At 46.1% G+C, this 20,152-nt stretch overlaps 1 protein-coding gene across 1 annotated transcript; it reads left to right on the forward strand.

The window, feature by feature from the left end:
• The first annotated feature begins 13,841 nt into the window (after positions 1-13,841).
• GPR142 (G protein-coupled receptor 142) lies at positions 13,842-17,809 on the forward strand. The gene is made up of 2 exons (XM_061615716.1): positions 13,842-13,968; positions 16,703-17,809. Exons 1-2 carry the CDS (start codon positions 13,842-13,844, stop codon positions 17,563-17,565), a joined length of 990 nt encoding a protein of 329 aa, XP_061471700.1. The 3' UTR covers positions 17,566-17,809.
• The last annotated feature ends 2,343 nt before the right edge of the window (positions 17,810-20,152 follow it).

The raw sequence follows: 20,152 nt of genomic DNA on the forward strand, positions 1-20,152 counted from the left end.
GATGGAGAGAAGTCAAAAAGAGAAGGTCAAAGACCAAGATGCTGGAAAGTGGGAACTTTTATTTTTGATAAAACCCAACACGTTTCAGCCTGTTATCTACAGGCCTTTGGTGGAGACATTTGATATTGGTACAGTACAGAAAGCAGTTTGCTCGTCTTTTAATCTTACAAGCTATTATCCCCTGATGAAGGCCTGTAGATAACAGGCTGAAACGCGTTGGGTTTTATCAAAAATAAAAGTTCCCACTTTCCAGCATCTTGGTCTTTGACCTCTTTTTGATTGCCCATTTGGATGCTAGCCACCCTCGGGATAGAGAGAAGGCCTTTTGAGGCTGATCTTGTTGAGCGGCATCCCTAATGATGCTGGAGGCGCTCCTTCAGATAGACTGGGCCGAAACCGTATAGGGTTTTAAAGGTCAGAACCAACACCGTGAATTGGGCCTGGAAAACAACCGGTAACCAGTGCAACTCCTTCAGCACTGGAGTGATGTGATCTTGCCGGCAGCTGCCTTTAATCAGGAGAGCTGCCACATTCTGTACCAGTTGCAGCTTCATGACCATTTTCAAGGGTAACCCCACATAGAGCGCATTACAGTAGTCTAGGCGAGAGGAGACGAGGGCATGTACCACAGATGGGAGCAGATGGTTGGGAAGGTAGGGGCGCAGCCTCTGTATCACATGGAGTTGATACAGCGCCACCCGGCTCACAGCCAAGACCAGAGGAAGGAACGGAACCACTGCAATACAGTGCCTCCTATGCCTAACCTCTTCAGGGGGTCCAGAAGGATACCGTGGTCAACGGTATCAAAAGCCGCTGAGAGATCCAGGAGGACAAGGAAGGTGCATTCACCCCTATCCAACGCCCTCCTCATATCATCCACCAAGGCGACCAAGGCCATTTCAGTCCCATGTCCAGGCCTGAAGCCTGATTGAAATGGATCCAGATAATCCGCTTCCTCCAAATGCACTTGCAACTGCTTCGCCACCACCCGCTCAACCGCCTTGCCCAGGAATGGCAGATTTGAGACTGGGTGAAAGTTGTTCAGATCTTGGGGATCCAAGGAGGGCTTCTTTAGAATTGGTTTTATTACTGCCTCCTTGAGAGCTGATGGCATTACTCCCTCTTCCAGGGATGTATTTACCACCATCTTGATCCCCTCGCCCAGTCTGTCCTTGCAGCTCATAATGAGCCACGACGGGCAAGGGTCAAGTAAGCAAGTGGTTGGCTTTAAGGTTGAAAGCACCTTGTCCACTTCGTCAGAAGGAAGAAGCTGGAACCGATCCCACACCACCGGAGCACCACTGGCCGCCTCTGGCTCGCTCACTGTGTCCACAGCGCACGGAATAGCACTCTTAATACGATCGATTTTCTCTGTAAAGTGTTTTGCAAACTCATCACAGGAGGCCTTAGCATGTTCCATTGGTTCCGGGGCAACTGGACTGACCAGGCTCCGGACCACTTGGAACAGCCTCCTGGGACAGCACTCTGCGGACGCAATAGAGGCAGCATAAAACTCCTTTTTTGCTGCCCTCATCGCCACATGGTAGGCTGCCACAGCCGCTCTGACCCGTGTCCGATCGTCATCAGAGTGAGATTTCCGCCACCGGCGCTCTAGCTGTCTCACCTCCCGCCTCAAAGTTTGCAACCATGGAGTATACCACAGTGCCGTCTGAGGTCTATTCAGGGGGAGAGGGCATTTTGGAGCCACCCGGTCTAATGACCCGGTGATTGCAGCATTCCACCCCTCCACCAGGGTCTCAACCGAGTGCCCATGTGCATGCTCCAAAGAATCCCAAACGCATTCAGGAATCCATCTGGATCCATCAGACGTCGTGATCTGACCATGACAAGGGGATGATGGATGAACCCCCAATTTTCAGATCACTCCCCTCCTCTCCCGAGACAAACACAAGGTCGAGTGCATGACCAGCTACATGGGTGGGCCCCATTGGAATAAGGTGCAGCTCCCAGGAAGCCATGGTTTCCATGAAGTCCCGAGGCGCCCCTGTGAGGATGGCCTCCAAATGTACATTAAAGTCTCCCAATACTAACAAGTTTGGGGACTGCGCACGCACATCCGAGACCACCTCCAGTACCTCAGCCAGGGAGTCTGTCGTGCAGTGGGGTGGACAGTACAAGAGCAGAATCCCTAGACTGCCCTTTGGGCCCAACCTCCAGTACATGCAGTCAACAACCTTGGTCTCACGGAGAGGAGGCCTGGTGAACACCAGGGACCTTCGGTAAATAACCGCCACTCCCACTCCCCAACTACCGACCCTCGGCTGCTGTGCATACAAGAACCCAGCTGGACGCATGGGCACAAGGATAGGAGCAGCGGCCTCATCCAGCCAGGTTTCCGTAATACATGCCAGGTCCACACCCTCATCCAATATCATATCATGGATGAGAGATGTTTTTTGGGCAACAGACCTGGCATCGCACAGCAGCAATCGAAGGCCAGAGTATGGCATCAAGCATCCCCCAGCTATATTTTGGCTCTGGACAGGCCCGGAACAGGGGACAGATATTACGCATCTCTCCTTAGTTCCTCTTACCTGACGTGGGGCACCCCACCAGCATCTGCCTCCCAGCCTTGTTATATATTGGCCTCCCCCCATCACTCACCTCCGATTGACACATGCCCCTGACACTGGCTTCCACAACTCAGGCAGGCCACCCACCCTTAAAACCACCAAAAAACAACCCAAAAAACCCACAAAAAAACCCTTCCCCCCACCAACAATTAATTTAAAATCATTACTTATCAACCAGGCCCCCACTCCCCTGTGGTTCTGCACCCTCCTCCCCTCTTCTGGGCAGCAGGACAAGCCCTTGCCCTTGTGTTCCCCCAAAGTGGCTTCCCCAAAGTGGCTTCCCCAAAGTGGCTTCCCCAAAGTGGCTTCCCCAAAGTGGCAATCCCGCTAGCGGTGGACCCACCCCTGCAGGAGTTTTGCTTTTATCTGCCAGCCCCTCGACTGCTACAGCTGGGGTAGGTGGTACTTGCTGGCAGAAACTGCTGAGTCACAGCTGATGGGGCCTGGGTCTGCAAGGAGGTAGATCTCTCACAGAAGTCCCACAGGTGGAGTCAACCCGGCAAGAGCAGCAACAGCAGCTAGATGGTACGCTTGCCTGGCGTCATCTCTCCTGTAGAGATGTTCTTGGGGGGACTTCCTCTTCCTGTAGAGTATGCTGGAATGTCCAGGAAAGTGAAAGGGTGGGAAGAAAGTGATTGGAGGAGAATGTTATATGGATGAGGATGAATTAATGGAAGCACAAGGGGCTTACATTACAGATTATATGGATGTATGGATAAGCCCTTAGACCTGCAACATCCCTAACCAACATAGCTATTCTCTATTCCTCCAAAGTGTCTGCAACTCTGACTACTTTAAAGTACACAAATTCAGAACCCCTTTCATCCATCAAATCTACCAAGGATAGCCTGAGCAATTTTCCTTTTAATTAAAACCTTTCCAGCCTCATCCCTTGGCTCTAAAAGGTATGAAGACTTTCTTGCTGACAGCTATATGAAACTCAGCTTATTGGTGGAGCCTGTGGACTAATCATAATTATGAAATATAACCCTCCAAATGTACCCATAGTCCTTTGTTGCCTCCTGTGACCATACAAGGGTTCTGTTTGCTGAATCTACGTGGGTGACCCCTACATGAGTGAGCATTAGGGCTCTCTTGTAGGACAGTCTTTGCACAGGATAGCAAGTTTCTTAATATTTGCTTATTTCCTTAAAACAACTGTCTACTTTCCCTTTGCCTCTTATTGCTATTTTCTAATAATAAAACAATTCCCTCTTACTTTGGACCTGAAATTTGAGAGCCAGTTTGTGACAAGAGACACTCCCCATCCCTTCTAAGATGTTTGGTGATAGACTGCCTATTTTTCCTAAGAGCAGATAAGATGAAAGCAAAGTGCATCATACTCACACTGTGGTGGGAAGGTTCTAGTTGGTTGCTGCATCTCCCAGGCAGATATTTGACTCATAGCTCTCCCCAGCCAGAGTTAGAGGGAAAGGAAAATGGTTTTGGCAGAAAACTACTAATAAGACAGAAGCATGCACAACTCCAACTGGTCACAGCTTTATTGCCAGGCCCAGCTTCCAAGAGGTCTTCTGTATCTTTAAAAGTTGTGCAGGGGGAAGGGGGAATTCCACCTTGTGGTTTTTCCCATTACAGCGTTGCAAGAACACCTGCACTTGGCTGACTTTCTCTTCTCCTAAAGATACAGGATCAGTCTCAGGCCCTGCACCTGGCAACCCTACTGCCAAAGGAGAATATCCTCCCAATGCAAATAGCAAGCTTCAGAGAAGGGTTTTTTACTCAGGAGCACAGGAGAAGAGAAAAGAGTTAAACTCCTTCTCCCTGCCTGCTACGATCTCAATAATTATCATACACATCCCTCACCAGAGGCTGCTATTTGTGTTCTTAAAATCTGGGGTCCTACTGGGAGGAAGGGCAGGATATAAATCTAATTAAGAAATAAATACTAAAATAAAAATAATAAATAACCATAAAGAAGAATATACAGTAATGTTATGCCTGGTTTGGCCCTTAGTCATGTGGGTTTTAATCTATCAGCCTGTTAATTAATCCATTAAATCTGCATAAAAATACATTCCAAAAAATAAATAATACATTTGTATTAAGAAAATGCCTGCACATGTTGCAACAGCAACCACCTTAGAAGGCTTTTTTCCTCTTGTGTGAGGAAGACAGCCTTTTCTAAATGATAACTAACAGTTTCTCAAAATATGTGTGTGTGTCCCCAGGATGGGAAACCTGTGGCTCGCCAGGTTTGTTGGACTCCAACTCCCATCAGCCCCAGCCAGCATGGCTAATGGTCAGGAATGATGGGAATTGTAGTCCAGAAATATCTAGAGGGCCACAGGTTCCCTACATTACCTCTGCTCTAACCAATTTTTCATTGCAATTCAGCCTCTTTTATTATCTTACTGTATAAGAGGTATTTGGGGTTTGGTTTGAGAATAATTTTCCATCTTTCCATTGATGTGATAGAATTCTTCATAGTTTCCATTCTCTTGGGTGCTTGGGACCTGGGCAAGGAAGCAAATTGCTTAGGAACCACAGGGGATACCAGGCTGACCACCCCTTCGAGGAACAACAAGTGTTCTTGCAGTGTATGTGGCTGGGCTTGGACTTGCTTTCACAGTTTCATAGTTGCAAAGATTCCCTTGTAATATCTTCATGCTGACTGATTGTCAAGTATGATTGTGCATCTAGCCCCAGAAGTGGTTGAGATCATTTTGGCAGCCTGTTACCTCTTGCTACTCTTTGCAGAAACATGCACTGAGTGATAATGGGATTTCTTGATTACTACCAGTATACCAGGCCAGCTTAGAAAATATCCATTCTTTTGTTCCTTTCAAATCATCACTATCTTCACATCCACACCATACATTTAAAGCACTCTTATACCACAGTAATGGAGAATCCTGTGTCGTTTGTTAAGGGTGCTGGGAATTATAGCTCTGTGAGGGATAAGATATGTGCATGGCATGCTGCCTTTTGGTTTCTCATCACCCAATATCTGCATCCAGAAAGAAAATGTGCGCTATTTACCACCACCATGACATGTGGGGATGGTAAGAGAGAGTCAAGGAATCACAGTGTTCCCATCAGCAACAGGAAGTGATGGAAGCAATAGCTCCTGATGCTTCCCTTGCCGATGTTATCACTCTCCAGCTATGAGTAGAGAAGGTAGTTTTAAAACTTCCATGTTCTTTGGAGAATGAAGGGGATTTCAGAGTCCTCCACCCACATAAGCTGCTTTGTTCTGTTCAGGAAGAAAAACACCTAGGTGGATCTGCAAACCTGATTTGAAGCTTCAGGTCTTTAAGTATTTTGGAAATAAACAATAGGACAAGACATTAACAAGCAGGAAGCTCCAGGAGAAGGCTACATTTTTGTTATAATTCCTCCATCTTTTAAACGCGGCTGAAATCCACTGGATGGGGCAGCCTTAACCTGAAACCAGAGCTTGGAAGATTACTTTTAAAAAGTAATAAATTACAGTTACAGTTACATGGCCCAAAAAAAGTAGAAATTACCATTACAATTACAATTACTCTGAAAGTAGCTGATTACTTTGCATTTCCTCCAAAGTAATGACTACAATTACATTTTAGTTACTTTAAAAAAAAGCCTACAAGGTGCTGGCCTTGGCTGCTGCACATCTACATAGCCTAAAACAACATTAAAAATAAACACACACATACAGAGACAGTAGAATAATTATTTTTATTCATAAGATGGCAATGGTGGTCTCTCCACTGGTAAGGGTGGTGGGGAGGGAGGCTGAGGCCACTACTCAGATCTTTGCACGTCAAACCAAGTGTAACCCCCCCACTCAGCCAGTCAGCATAATCTCTCTCACTTAACCACCTCCCAGACCCTGCCCTGCCACCAACTAAGAGACACCCACTCAAGCAAACATTTTCCCCTGAGATGCAAAAAAGTTAAAATACTGCAAATGCAGCACAGTAGCCAGAGAGGGTGGTGGAAGCCACTTTGTGTACCAAGTGCAAACACAGTATTCTCTCTCTCTCTCTCTCTCTCTCTCTCACTCTCACTCTCACTCTCACTCTCTCTCTCTCTCTCACACACACACACACACACACACACTCACACACATTGTCATTTTTCACCTACACAATTCTTTATCTCCATTCTGCTGCTGCCTCCTTCTCCTTCTTTATCCATGTTCTTGACCTCCGGATTCTTTTTCCCTCCACTCCATTCTTCACCACCACTACCCATTTTTTAAAATAATTGTTTTCTCCACTCCACCTCGTCTCACTCTCTGCCTCCTCCCTCGTCACCTCCTACCCATCCACAGAGCATGAGGAAACAGCGACACTGCACAGAAGCCCAGTTTGAGGCACATGATTTTCATCCACAAATCAGAGGAGCAGAAGATGTCCCCTGCTCCCCCCCCTAAGTAATGCCCAAAATTCTGGAAACGTTACAATTACTCCACAAAAGTAGTAAAATCACTCCTAATTCTATTACAATCAAAATGTAAAGGAATTACCCACTCGTTACTCAAAAAAGTAATGAATTACAAGTAATTCGTTGCTTGCAGCTAGTTACTTCTAAGCTCTGCCTGCGACCTCACACACGCTGGCATGTTCAGTTGATGAAGTGATGCAACTTAAAACATTTTGCTCCTCTGTAGAGAAATGATGCTCAGGAGGGGTAAATGGGAATGGAGATGTAACTGGGAAAAGGTGTGCCTTAGAGAAGCAAACACACTTGGAATCCCATGGGAGATGGGAAGATGAGATATGAAGCAAAGAAGTGGCACTGGCAGGTGGGAAAGAGTTAAGCCAGATGTGGGGAACTGGATGTTGCTGGCAGGCTGGATCCTTACAGACACCAAGTTTGGCAGTTGGGGCATCAATCATCTGACATCACAATGATTTATTTTCCTTTGCCTGCATGGTTTGAAATCAACATGTGCGGGCAAAGGAACAGCACTGTGCAAGTACCACCAATCAACTGATCATCAGCAGTTGCAAAAAGTGCAGGGCTGTGCAGCTGCATCTTTACCTGCCTCACATCTGATGTCATATATGACATCAGGTATGGGGCAGGTGGCTTTGGCTTGGCCAAAATGACCTGGTGGGCCAAATCAGGAGGCTTATCAGGCCTAATCAGGCCCACATGCCAAGAGGTTCCCCACCACTGTTTCCTGACTCCTAACAGAGCAGAGCAGAGCGAGCTGTCTCAGTTGGTCTACAGGTGAGGAGATATAAGCAAGCCAGCGTTCAGAGAGCGAGCGAACAGGGAGAGCAAACAGGAGTTTGACAAAGGAGTTCGGCAGGGGAGGTCAAGGGGGAGGTCCCTAAAAACAACAACAACAACAACAACAAAGAAACAAGAAAAATTACTAATTCTCCTTGTACAGCACACCACATACCAGCGGGACTCTCAAGTTTACCCTGAAATAGGACAGGACAAAGCACAGGCCACTCCAAAAGAAGTAGTTAGAGAGAAACAAAAGGTAGAAGAGAGAATGAACGGGAAGGATACTCCAGTGGTGGTGACCGGCAAGGTGTGTGCCATGTTTGTTTTCTTGCCTGAGAACAACATGGCGTACACGTGCAACAAGTGCAAGGTCGTGGCACTATTGGAAGAAAAAGTGAGAGGCCTGAAATGGTGGGTGGCCACACTGAGGACTATAAGAGAAGATGAGGAGTTCTTAGACAGAACGCTGGAACAACAGCAGCAAAGAGAAGTGGAGGTGGAAGAGCAACAGCATGTGGTAGCAGAAGAGGAGACTGCCTTGGAGAGTAACAATGAAGTGGAGGAAACTCCGTAGAAAAGGGTGACAGTTAGGAGCAGAAGAGCTGGAACCGCTTTCAACCACTTGAGGAGGAGACTGGAGGACAGCCTGTGGTGGAAGAATTACAGGAGACCCCGTGCGACAACGAGCAAGAGGCTGAAGCTCAGTCAAGCAGGGACAATGAAACCTCGCCCCACAACAATAAGAGAAGAGTACTAGTAGTGGGAGACTCCCTACTGTGTGGGATCGAAACCCAAGTATGCAGAGAAAATCCGTGGATTCACCAGGTATGCTGTCTACCAGGAGGACGGATTAGAGATGTAACGGAAGGGTTGCCATCACTCATCAAGCCCACCGACAGGTATCCTTTCTCCTCATCCATGTGGGAACAAATGATACTGCCAAACGAAGCTATGAAGAAATCACATCAGACTTTGAAGCTCTGGGAAGGAAACTCCAGGACTTTGGGGCCCAGATAGTTTTTTCATCCATCCTTCCAGTACTTAGAAGAGGAGTAGAAAGGGGAAGAAAAATACTCCGTGTGAATGAATGGCTATGAAGGTGGTGCCGAAGTGAGAGATTTGGATTTTGGGACCATGGGCTATGCTTCCTGGAGGATGGACTGCTGACAAGTGATGGGTTGCATCTCACAAGGACTGGGAAGAATGTGTTTGGCCACAGCATGGAGAAGTTCATCAGGAGGGCTTTAAACTGAATCCTCAGGAGGAGGGAGACGTAAACTTGGAGGTAACGACTGATGAAGGCTTGTGCACAGTAATGGGAACAGAGAGATCGGCTCTAATAGGCCCAGTAACAGTCCTCAGAAAAAAGTAGTAAGGAAGCCAAACCATAAATCACGTGGTCTTCAATGTCTGTATACTAATGTGCAGAGCATGGGAAACAAGCAGGACAAACTTGAACTCTTAATACAGGAGGGCAATTACAACTTGATATAGTATAACTGAAACTTGGTGGGATGACTCCCATGACTGGAATACAGCAATTGAAGGATATAGCTTGTTCAAAAAGAACAGAAGGAATAAAAAGGGAGGCGGAGTCGCGCTATATGTTAAAAATATATATCCCTGCACAGAAATTCAGGAAGATGAGCTTGGTAGCTCCACCAAGAGTATCTGGATTAAAATTAATGGGGCAAGTAATAAAAGGAATGTGGTGCTTGGAGTCTACTACCGACCACCCAATCAAGGAGAAGACAAGAATGTAACTTTTGAAAAGCAAATTGCCAATGTTTCAAGGAGGCATGATGTAGTAGTAATGGGGGACTTCAATTATCCCGATATCTGTTGGGAGACAAATTCTGCCAAACACAGCCCCTCCAAGAAATTTCTGACTTGTGTTGGAGATAACTTTCTCCTACAGAAAGTGGAGGAAGCAACCAGAGGATCAGCTATCGTGGATTTGATTCTAACCAATAGAGATGATTTGGTGGATGAAGTGGCAGTTACAGGAACTCTGGGGGAAAGTGACCACACCATCCTTGAATTCTTGATTTTGAAGCAAAAGCTGAGAGTAGCCATACGTGCACCCTGGACTTCAGGAAAGCTGATTTCAATAAACTCAGAACAGTTCTAAGTATGGTTCCATGTGAAGCCACCCTAATGAGAAAAGGAGTCCAAGATGGGTGGGAGTTTCTAAAAAAGGAAATTCTAAGAGTGCAATGGCAAGCAATTCCAACAAGGAAAAAATAACAGAAGAAATAACAGAAGAAGCCAATGTGGCTTCACAAAAAGCTTAGAGATGACCTGAAAAGAAAAAAGGACATATACACGAAGTGGAAAGAAGCCCAGGCCACAAAGGAAGAGTACAGGCACAGATGGTGTCAGGAAGGCTAAAGCTGAGAATGAGCTGAGGTTAGTGAGGGATGCTAAAAGCAACAAAAAAGCTTTCTTCAGGTATGTCCATAGTAAAAGACAGAGAAAAGAAACGTTGGCACAGCTACTCAATGAGGATAGCAAAATGATAACAGATGACAAAGAAAAGGCAGAAGTGCTTAATTTTTACTTTGGCTCAGTCTTCTCCCAAAAAAGGGCCTATGACCCTCCCGGGAAACATGAAGTAGAAGGGGCAGGATTGGAGCTTAAGCTTGACAGACAAACAGTCAAGGAATACCTAATCACTTTGAATGACTTCAGATCGGCAGGGCCCGATAAACTGCATCCTAGAGTATTGAAGGAACTGGCTGATGAACTCTCAGAACCGCTGTCTATTATCATTGCGAAATCGTGGAGAACTGGTGAAGTGCCGGATGACTGGAGGAGAGCTAATGTTGTCCCTATCTTCAAAAAGGGCAAAAAGGAGGAACTGGGGAACTACAGGCCAAGCAGCCTAACATCAATCCCTGGAAAAACTCTGGAGCAGATTATAAAGCAGTCAAGCTGTAAGCACCTTGAAAGCAATGCAGTGATTACTAGGAGCCAACATGGATTTATGAAGAACAAATCCTGCCAAACTAATCTCATCTCATTTTTTGATCGGGTAACCTCCCTTGTAGACTGTGGGAATGCTGTGGACATAATATATCTCGAATTCAGCAAAGCTTTTGACAAAGTGCCCCATAATATTCTGATTAGCAAGCTAGCTAAATGTGGCCTGGATGGAACAACTATCAGGTGGATCAACAGCTGGCTCCGGAATTGTACTCAAAGAGTGCTTATCAATGGTTCCTTCTCAAACTGGGTGGAAGTAACGAGTGGGGTACCACAGGGCTCTGTCCTGGGCCCAGTGCTCGTCAACATTTTTATTAATAACTTGGATGAGGAGGTATACAGCCTGCTTATCAAATTTACAGATGATACAAAATTGGGAGGCATAGCTAATACTGTGGAAGACAGAAACAAAATTCAAAGGGACCTTGATAGGCTGGAGCATTGGGCTGAAAACAACAGAATGAAATTCAACAGGGATAAATGCAAAGTTCTACACTTAGGAAAAAGAAACCAAATGCACGGTTATAAAATGGGGAATACTTGGCTCAGCCATACGACGTGAGAAGGATCTTGGAATTGTCGTTGATCACAAGCTGAATATGAGTCAACAGTGTGATGTGGCTGCAAAAAAGGCGAACACTATATTAGGCTGCATTAACAGAAGTATAGTTTCCAAATCGCATGAAGTATTAGTTCCCCTCTATTCAGCACTGCTTAGGCTTCATCTTGAATAATGTGTCCAGTTCTAGTCTCCTCACTTCAAGAAGGATGCAGACAAACTGGAACGGGTTCAGAGGAGGGCAACAAGGATGATCAGGGGACTAGAAACCAAGCCCTATGAGGAGAGACTGAAAGAACTGGGCATGTTTAGCCTGGAGAAGAGAAGACTGAGGGGAGATATGATAGCACTCTTCAAATACATGAAAGGTTGTCACACAGAGGAGGGCCGGGATCTCTTCTCAATCATCCCAGAGTGCAGGACACGGAATAATGGGCTCAAGTTGCAGGAAGCCAGATTTCGACTGGACACCAGGAAAAACTTCCTAACTGTTAGAGCCATACGACAATGGAACCAATTACCTAGAGAGGTAGTGGGCTCTCCGACACTGGAGGCATTCAAGAGGCATCTGGACTGCCATCTGTTGGGAATGCTTTGATTTGGATTCCTGCATTGAGCAGGGGGCTGGACTTGATGGCCTTGTAGGACCCTTCCAACTCTACTATTCTATGACTCTATGAAACACACCTCTGGCATCTGCTGCTTCTCTGCTCCAAATCCCTCTCCAAATCCCTCTCCAAATCCTGAAGTGCAGGGCCCCTTCATGATAGTATGCCATGCCCCCTTCTAAAATTATACAATAAAATGAGCTTTCAGTCTCATACTTTGTTTGGAGTTCTGTTGGGCGATGAATACAGGATGAGGGTATGTCTTATTGAGGTTCAGCAAGAAGAATACAATGGTAGCTTCCAAAATATTTTTCTCAGCAGCTAACATGCTCCCCTTTCATGCTGATTGGTCTGTAGGATGCTAGAGACAAAGGGACCCTCCTCCCAAAAATCTCAGGGATCTATAACCCCCCACATCCCCAGACAACTACATCCCTGGGACCCTCTCTCTTTTCCCTAGGAAAAGCAATTGTCAGACATTTGCTACACACATTTTGCACATCACCTGTGGTTAGGCCCTCACTAAAGACATGGACAAACACCTTTTTTTATCTAAGGCTCTGTTCTTTCCCACACGTAGTTGTTCCATGTAAGAGGAGCTGACAAGGATGCCCTGTGCCCAGCTCCATCTGTGCTAAGCGAACCCAATTACGCTCTCCACTGACTCTCAATCTGCCTGCATCAAGCACACACCCGGTGCTCCTCCCTCTTTCCAAGTCTCTGGCTGCACACTCAGCCTATTCCACAGTTCTCTCTTGCCGCTGGCTAGCAAGAACAGACTACAGATTTGGTGCACGGAGGAGGAGATGCACTTTTTAGCCATCTGATCAGGGAGAATCAGCAAGAGCAAATACTGGACAGCAATTTCTGCAGCACAGGCATCAAGGTATGATTCCACCAGATCCATATGATGGGAGGCTGTGAATATGCGTGTCTGGTAATGTGGACTGGGCTGGGTGACATGGTCTACAAAAGAGTAGGAGGCACATATTCTGGAATAAACGTGAGGCATAATGTTACCTTGTGCAGTTCCATGAAACCCAAAAGATAGATAGGCAGGAGATTCCAGCTTATTAACTAAGAAAAGTTGAAACAAGTAACCAGAACTCATTATAAAAGTGGTTGTGCATTCACCCTCTGTGTTATTCAGGATGCTTCTGTCCATCTCATTTTATCTACCCTTCCAATCTCATATACCTCTACTTACCTCCTGTCTCAGGGGGTTTGGATCCCTCATTTTAAGTTGCATCTATTTAGTAGTCACCAGCAGCCCATGCTCTAAATGGGCATCTTTGCAGGTGCTGCTGTTATCCTTGGACACCTTGCTGTGTAAAAGGCTTCAGCAACCCATTGGTAGTGGGTTCCCTCCCAGGGTGTGGTGTGTGGGTGTGTGCATGCCACAGTTCGGTCAGTTGGCTTTACGTGACTAGGCAGCACCTTTCATTCCTTTTGGAAGGGAAGGTGGGAATTTGCTGACATGCTTTTTTCAAAGGCTGTAGCCAGCTGAGCACCTTGATAAAAGAGAGAGCAGAGGCTGGACTTATCTACGGTGAGGTATCTGCCTCAGACCTCTCCATCAGGCTTCATCATGGACTGTTAGCGGGCCAAGTGAGCAAGTCTCAGTTTATGTATTTATATTGATCAGGGAAGTATGCCACAATCTAGGGATATACAGAATATACCAGGAGGCTGAAACATAATCAACAGTTGCCTGCAGCTGCTACAATTGCCATATTGATCCCTCTACTTGCACTGTTGTTTTTCACCGCATGTCTAGTGAAGGGAGAATTCCAGTCAAAGTGCTGTCTATGGTTTGTGGGAGACTGTGATATTACAGACTGTGATTCTATTGTATGCTTCATCCCATGCTCCTTTGCCTCCCTTGTAGCTGGAATGTACTAAGAAAAGATGAACATGACCAATGCAGCATGGGCAAACAATGCTAGGGACCCAGATGGAAAGGAAAGATCACCTTGTGTTGCTGGCACCGGTGCCCTCATCTATTATTGCATCCTGTTGTGCATGGGTCTGCCAGGTAAGAAAAAGATGACAAGGAAGCAATCTCTGCAGGTGTTTCAGGCAGAAGCTCAGTGGTACCCAGAACATGGAGAAGAAAGAGCAGCAGCTCATCGCTGAGGAATTTTACTTTCTTTAAATCATTTATAAGCCACCTTGCAGGACAAGCATTTTCAAGGTGGCATAGAGTAAAAGGGTGTGGTCTGAAGGCACATGAGGCCACCACCGTGCTGAAGTTAAGCAGCCCTGAATCTGGTCAGTGTCTGCATGGAGACCTCTAAGGGTATGTACGCTACCCTGGCTTCCATGATGGAAGAAAGGTGGGATATAAATGTACTGAAATTTAAAAAATAGACTTTTTTTTAAATTATGCAATAAAAAACACATCACAGTTATAAAAAAAAAATCAGCACACGAAAGAAATAAAAGTCCACCACAGAATCACAGACAGACCTGGCAGAACAGAAAAGTCTTTAGGACATACCTAAAACTTTGGGAGTTTGGCTTAGAGATGTGCTCACATAAATGATTTCCAAACATTAATCTGACAATAATCATGAGAACCTTGGGAGCTCACTGCTTCAGAAAGATGAGAAGTCAAGAGGTCAGCTGATGAGAGATCAGAAAGAGCACAAAACAGCAAATTTAAAAAAGGCATTTTTTCAGGTGAGGTTTTTTTTATATACATTGCTGTTTGAGGTAGATTAATTTACCCCTTGTTTTTAAAACCAGAAGCATTTGTAATTTCCATCACTTGCAAATGCAGTGAGGTTCATTTACTGCTACCTAGCAGTTACCTCTTAGCAGCATTCACACCCAATACTGGGAAGCAGCAAATAGGAAATTGTCAGAAAGTGAATGAGCTCTTTTAAAATATGAGCCCAGATCATAAATGCTTCTAAGCTTTGGAAATCAAGGAGTGCAGAGTTTTTACAGGACTCATGTGACTGAAGTATGTGATATTGTAATGAGAATCAAATGCATTTCAATGAAAATAAATATTTTAAATGTTATGGCAGTAGTTGGAAGTAAAAATAAATTGTAAAGTGGTAGGAATATGGGATATTATGCCACAACTTAACCACAGTATAGCCTTGCTATAGGGAGAACTTGCGAGATTTTCTTTTCTGCTTAGTGATGCCACTAAATTCTCTGAATTGCTGGATTATAATCTGCATAAGTGTCAATTATCAAACGATTTGAGGTACTTTGTCAAAACACAGCCAAGAAGAGATCCTTCTCTTTGTCTCTTGACTATCTGCATCGGTTATTCTGTGTTGTTAAAGGAGACATTTTACTATTTGAAAATTCAGGCGCACTGTGTGACATACTCTCAGGAAGCCAATGAAAAAATAAAAGTGATTAGCCTAGGAAGGGAAAGATTATTAGTAAGGACAGATAGATGCCCCTCCACGCACACACACACACATGTAAACCAGGGTGTTATTTTATAGGCAATCACTAGAGGGAGCTATGAGCTCATATAGATATGGAGATAGATGCACCTTTGGCTACACACTTTGGCAGGTGCTGACAGCTCTGTGATCAGTGCTGAGGGAAATTAGAATGGTGTCTCTGAGAAAAGGTGTGTAAGAGAATCAAACGCATTGGGGAAGGGTGAAAGTTCAGAGCCAGGTCCAAATCAAGGTATCCTAATTGCAGGAACCAAGAGAGTGCATGCTTCCTGGTGATAAATTAGAAGATGCTGCATCTTAGAGGGACAAGGACCTCCACATTCACTTAAGTAACAACGGTGCTTGAGAGCAGAATGATTGACGTGATAATTAATCTAAACCCATATTTCTGCAGCTCAACTGCTTTCCCTAGTTTTTTAGAGCTTGGTTGGCAGCCGGACTGTTGCAATGGCCTTTTTGATTCTAAGCCGGCAGGGGCCTGTGGCCTTCCAGATGTTGTACTACAGCTTCCATTATCCCTGACCATTTGGCCAGGCTGGTTGGGGTTGATGGAGTCCAGCATTATTTGCAGAGGCACAGGTGTGGATAGCTCATTTGTCTTGTACCTGGCTGAGTTCAAGTAGCTTCATGCTGCACCATGAAGGATGATGTAGATCTTTCCACACTTTCTATGGATACTTAAGGACACAATGGCAATTCTAACTCAAGATTGTGATGATACAAAGCAGAGGGTGATAGTTCCATAATAAGTAACACTGCATACAACAGGGTTATCTTCTATGTGGTAGTGCATTGCAGCATCAATGCAGAAAGTGGGAGCAAAATGACCCCTATTCCCTTCACAGAGCTAGAAGTCCCAGAGTTCCCTGGGAAGAGGGACTGAAAGTTAAACCACTCAGAGAATTGTAGCTGTATGAGGGAAATCAGGATCTCCTAACAACTCTCAGCACCCTTCAAAAACTACAGCTCCCAGGATTGTTTGGGGGAAGTGTGATGTAGTGGTTAGAGTGTCGGACTGAGAACTGGGAGACCAGGGTTCAAATCCCTGCTCAGCCATGAAGCTTACTGGGTGACCCTGGGCCAGTCACTGTCTCAGGGTTGTTGTAAGGATAACATCAGGAGGGGGAGAGCCATGTCTGAATGCCATCTTGAGCTCCCTGGAGGACAGGGGGATAATGATGATGATGATGATGATGATGATGATGATAATAAACTGGTAAATGTTTGCCAAAGGAGAATATTAATTATGCCCTTGTGTCTTGCTTGTGATTTTTCTGCGTTCATATCCCATTTATTCTAACTCTTTATCACCTTACTTTCCTCTCTTCCTCATTCCAGTTAACATTTTGACTGCTATTGCACTGACCCGCCTGGCTGCCCGCACCCAGAAATCTTCCTACTGGTACCTCCTTGCCCTCACGGCATCTGACATCCTGACTCAGGTCTTTGTCGTCTTTGCAGGCTTCATCATGCAGGCAGCCATCTTGGCCCGTGAGGTTCCAGGTGCCCTTGCCCACACCATCAATGTGCTGCAATTCACAGCCAATCATGCCTCCATCTGGATGACTGTCCTGCTGACGGTGGACCGTTATATAGCCCTCTGCCACCCACTGCAGTACAGGACTGTCTCTTACCCTGAGTGCACCCAGAAGATCATTGGTGCTATGTTTGCAGTATCATTGGCCACTGGGATCCCCTTCTACTGGTGGCTAGATGTTTGGCATGATGCCTACCCACCCACGACCATGGACAAGGTTCTGAAGTGGCTTCACTGCTTCATCATCTACTTCATTCCCTGCAGTATCTTCCTGGTGACAAATTCTGTGATCATCCACAAACTCAGGCGCTCAGGCAGGCCCCACCGGCGTCTCAGCAAAACCACAGCAATTCTGTTGGCCATCACCACCATCTTCATTGTCCTGTGGGCTCCACGGACATTTGTCATGATCTACCACCTCTGTGTGGCCTCGGTCAATCAGGGCTGGCAAGCTCACCTAGCCCTAGATGTTGCCAACATGGTAGCCATGCTCAACACCTCCCTCAACTTCTTCCTTTACTGTTTTGTCAGCAAGACCTTCCGCCAAACTGTCTGGGACCTGATGGTGTCTTTCAGGCTCCCATGCACCCAATCGCCAAGGAAGAATGGCCCCTCAGATCCAGCCCTGAGATCACTGGGGGCCTTGGATGGGACTTCAGTCTAGGAGGATTATCTCCCTCCTGCAAGAAACTCAAACTTTGCTGAAAGATCCCACAGCTCAATAGGACACTGAATTGTTCCAGGGATAGGCTGTTCCAGATAGGCTTAGTATACTGGTATGGATCTGGGCTAGGAGCATTAGGGCAAGAATACTGGAGCATTAAGGCAACAATACTGGGCCTGCTGGGCACGCATGCATGTGTGTGTGCATGCATATCTATGTACATATGTATGTTTGCATATATGTATCTGTGCATGTTCATGTATAGATGGGGTGTGTGAGACAGACAGACTTGTGTGAATAGAGACAACCATTTACAAAGTGGGAGCTTTTGGAAAGTGTGCCTGTATCCATATGGAAAGCTAGCCACCTGTACTATCCCATCAAGTGGTACATAAGAGGACTGGTCATGGCTGCTTCTGACCATACTATGAACCAACAGTCACCATGTTCCCATGACAAAAATTAACAGAAGAGGGCAGCAAGTTATCACTCAGTGTGCCATGATTGTCTCTCCACACACAGTAAGAGGCACCACATGGGAAATTTTTCAGCCACCACCGTGTAAGCCAGTTTGGTACAGCAGACTGATACATGATTGATTTTGAACCAAGGTTCAAATCCCCACAAAGGGCACTGGGCCAACCACTGTCTTTCACCCTAACCTACCTCACAGAATTGTTGTGATGAGGAAGAAATGGAATAACTAAACACCACCTTTGTTGCTCTGAGAGCCTTGGATAGCAAATGTCATCAAATAAATAAAAATGTGGCTTCATCCTGAAAGCAGCCAAAATTCTCTGGCTTCTTTCTCAACTTTATTATTCTTTTTTTTGGGGGGGGGAGCAATTCATTCTCATCTTAGGCTTTGAATACGCTAGTCACCAGAGCAAAGTGTTTCCATTACCCACACCTGGAGGGGGAACAGGTTGATCAGTTGTGAAATCTCGTTGAAGCTGAATTTAAAAACAAAAAGCTGCTCCCATCAGGTTTTACAGTAAAAAGGGGTGGGGTTTGACTAGCATCCTGTGCCCCTGTTTCAGAAGAGAGAGATGGAGACGCGCTGGAACAGGCAGAACAATGAGTGTGCTTCTCTCTACCCTTACTGTGAGACCTTGCAAATATCATTGGCAATGTGTGGGTTGAGCCACATATCACTGTCAGCACAGCCAAGACATAAGGGGGAAGCTCCCTGCCCTGAGGGAAGCTCTTTAAAGGAGCAAAACCTCAGGCTTCCACGGCTCTTGTTCACAATAAACAATTTACTTTATGAGCAAACTTCTTTGGGTGCCGCTTCCTTCTTAAATGATCAGGACATCCTAGGCAAAATTCAGGGATGGTGTGTGTACCTGTAAAGAGAAGAAACCCTGGGTTCAGTTTTCACCTTACTGAAGACATAACATGAGGTCTTGAAGAGGCTGGACACAGTGAGAGAAGGAGAGGCTGGCAGTATCAGTGATACAAAACGTTTGTGTTGAGGAGAGGTGAAACAAACAGACAATGCGCTTTAGGTATTTCCTTTAACCAGTAATGTATTGTAGTGATAAATTCAGAAGTGCAGGATCCCTTCATGATAATCACAGCCAAACTCGCTCCCGCCTTTTTTCCTTCTGCTGCTGGGCTGAGAATGAGACCCTTGTTAATGACTTCCCCCACAACAATAGATGTCCGTAGCAGCCAATCAGCATGAAAGGAGACAGTGTTAGCTACTGAACACAGTCTTCTCAGTGGCTGACTCACCTCCTGTCACTCTGATTGGCTCCAATCAGCAGGAAAGGACAAGGAAGCAAGTTAAAGATTCTTCTCAGCTGCTAGCACAACTTCCTTTTCATGCGGATTGGGTCGTAGGCCACTGGAGACATAGAGACCCTGCTTAGGCCCTGCTTCCAAAAAAGTAAAGGGTCTAAGACCCACTGAGACCCTGGATGACTATCAGGGCCAGTCCCAAAGAGTGGCCAGGTTGGGCCCTGGCCAAAGGCCCCTGGAGCCACAGAGGCCCCTGAGGGGTCTCTCCATAGGATGGGGGAGGAGTAGCACTCCTTTTCCGCGATCTGCAGCTGAGTAGCTGCCGCAAATCGCAGGGAGGGAGTTTCTTCTGCTCACCCATTCACTTGCTCCACCTACCCGTCTCTCCTGTCTTTTGCGGCTGCGCAGGCTGCATGCTCAGGACTGCCATTAACCAAGATGGGGGCCAAGGTTTCCCTAAGGGGCTGAAGCCTCTGCCGCCATCTTGGTTGATGGCAGCGATGTGTGTGCATAGCAGACCGCAGAGCCACAAAAGACAGGAGAGACGGAGCCAGCAAACAGGCAGGTGGAAGAAGCTCCCTCCCTGCAAGGGACAGGTAGGCGTGTGTGCGCACACCGGGGCCTGGGGCATGCTGGTGCCCAAGGGCCCTGACATATCTGGCACAAGCCCTAACAACTACACCCCTGCCTTTAACACAGGGATAGGGAATCTGTGGCCTTCCAGGTGTTGCTGGACTGCAACTTCCATCATCCCTGGCCATTGGCTATGCTGCCTGGGTCTGATGGGAGTTGGAGTCCAGCAACATCGGGGTGAGAACATGTTCCCCATTCCTGCTTTATCATT

Source organism: Rhineura floridana, chromosome 3, assembly GCF_030035675.1.
Source record: "Rhineura floridana isolate rRhiFlo1 chromosome 3, rRhiFlo1.hap2, whole genome shotgun sequence".
Lineage (NCBI taxonomy): Eukaryota > Metazoa > Chordata > Lepidosauria > Squamata > Rhineuridae > Rhineura > Rhineura floridana.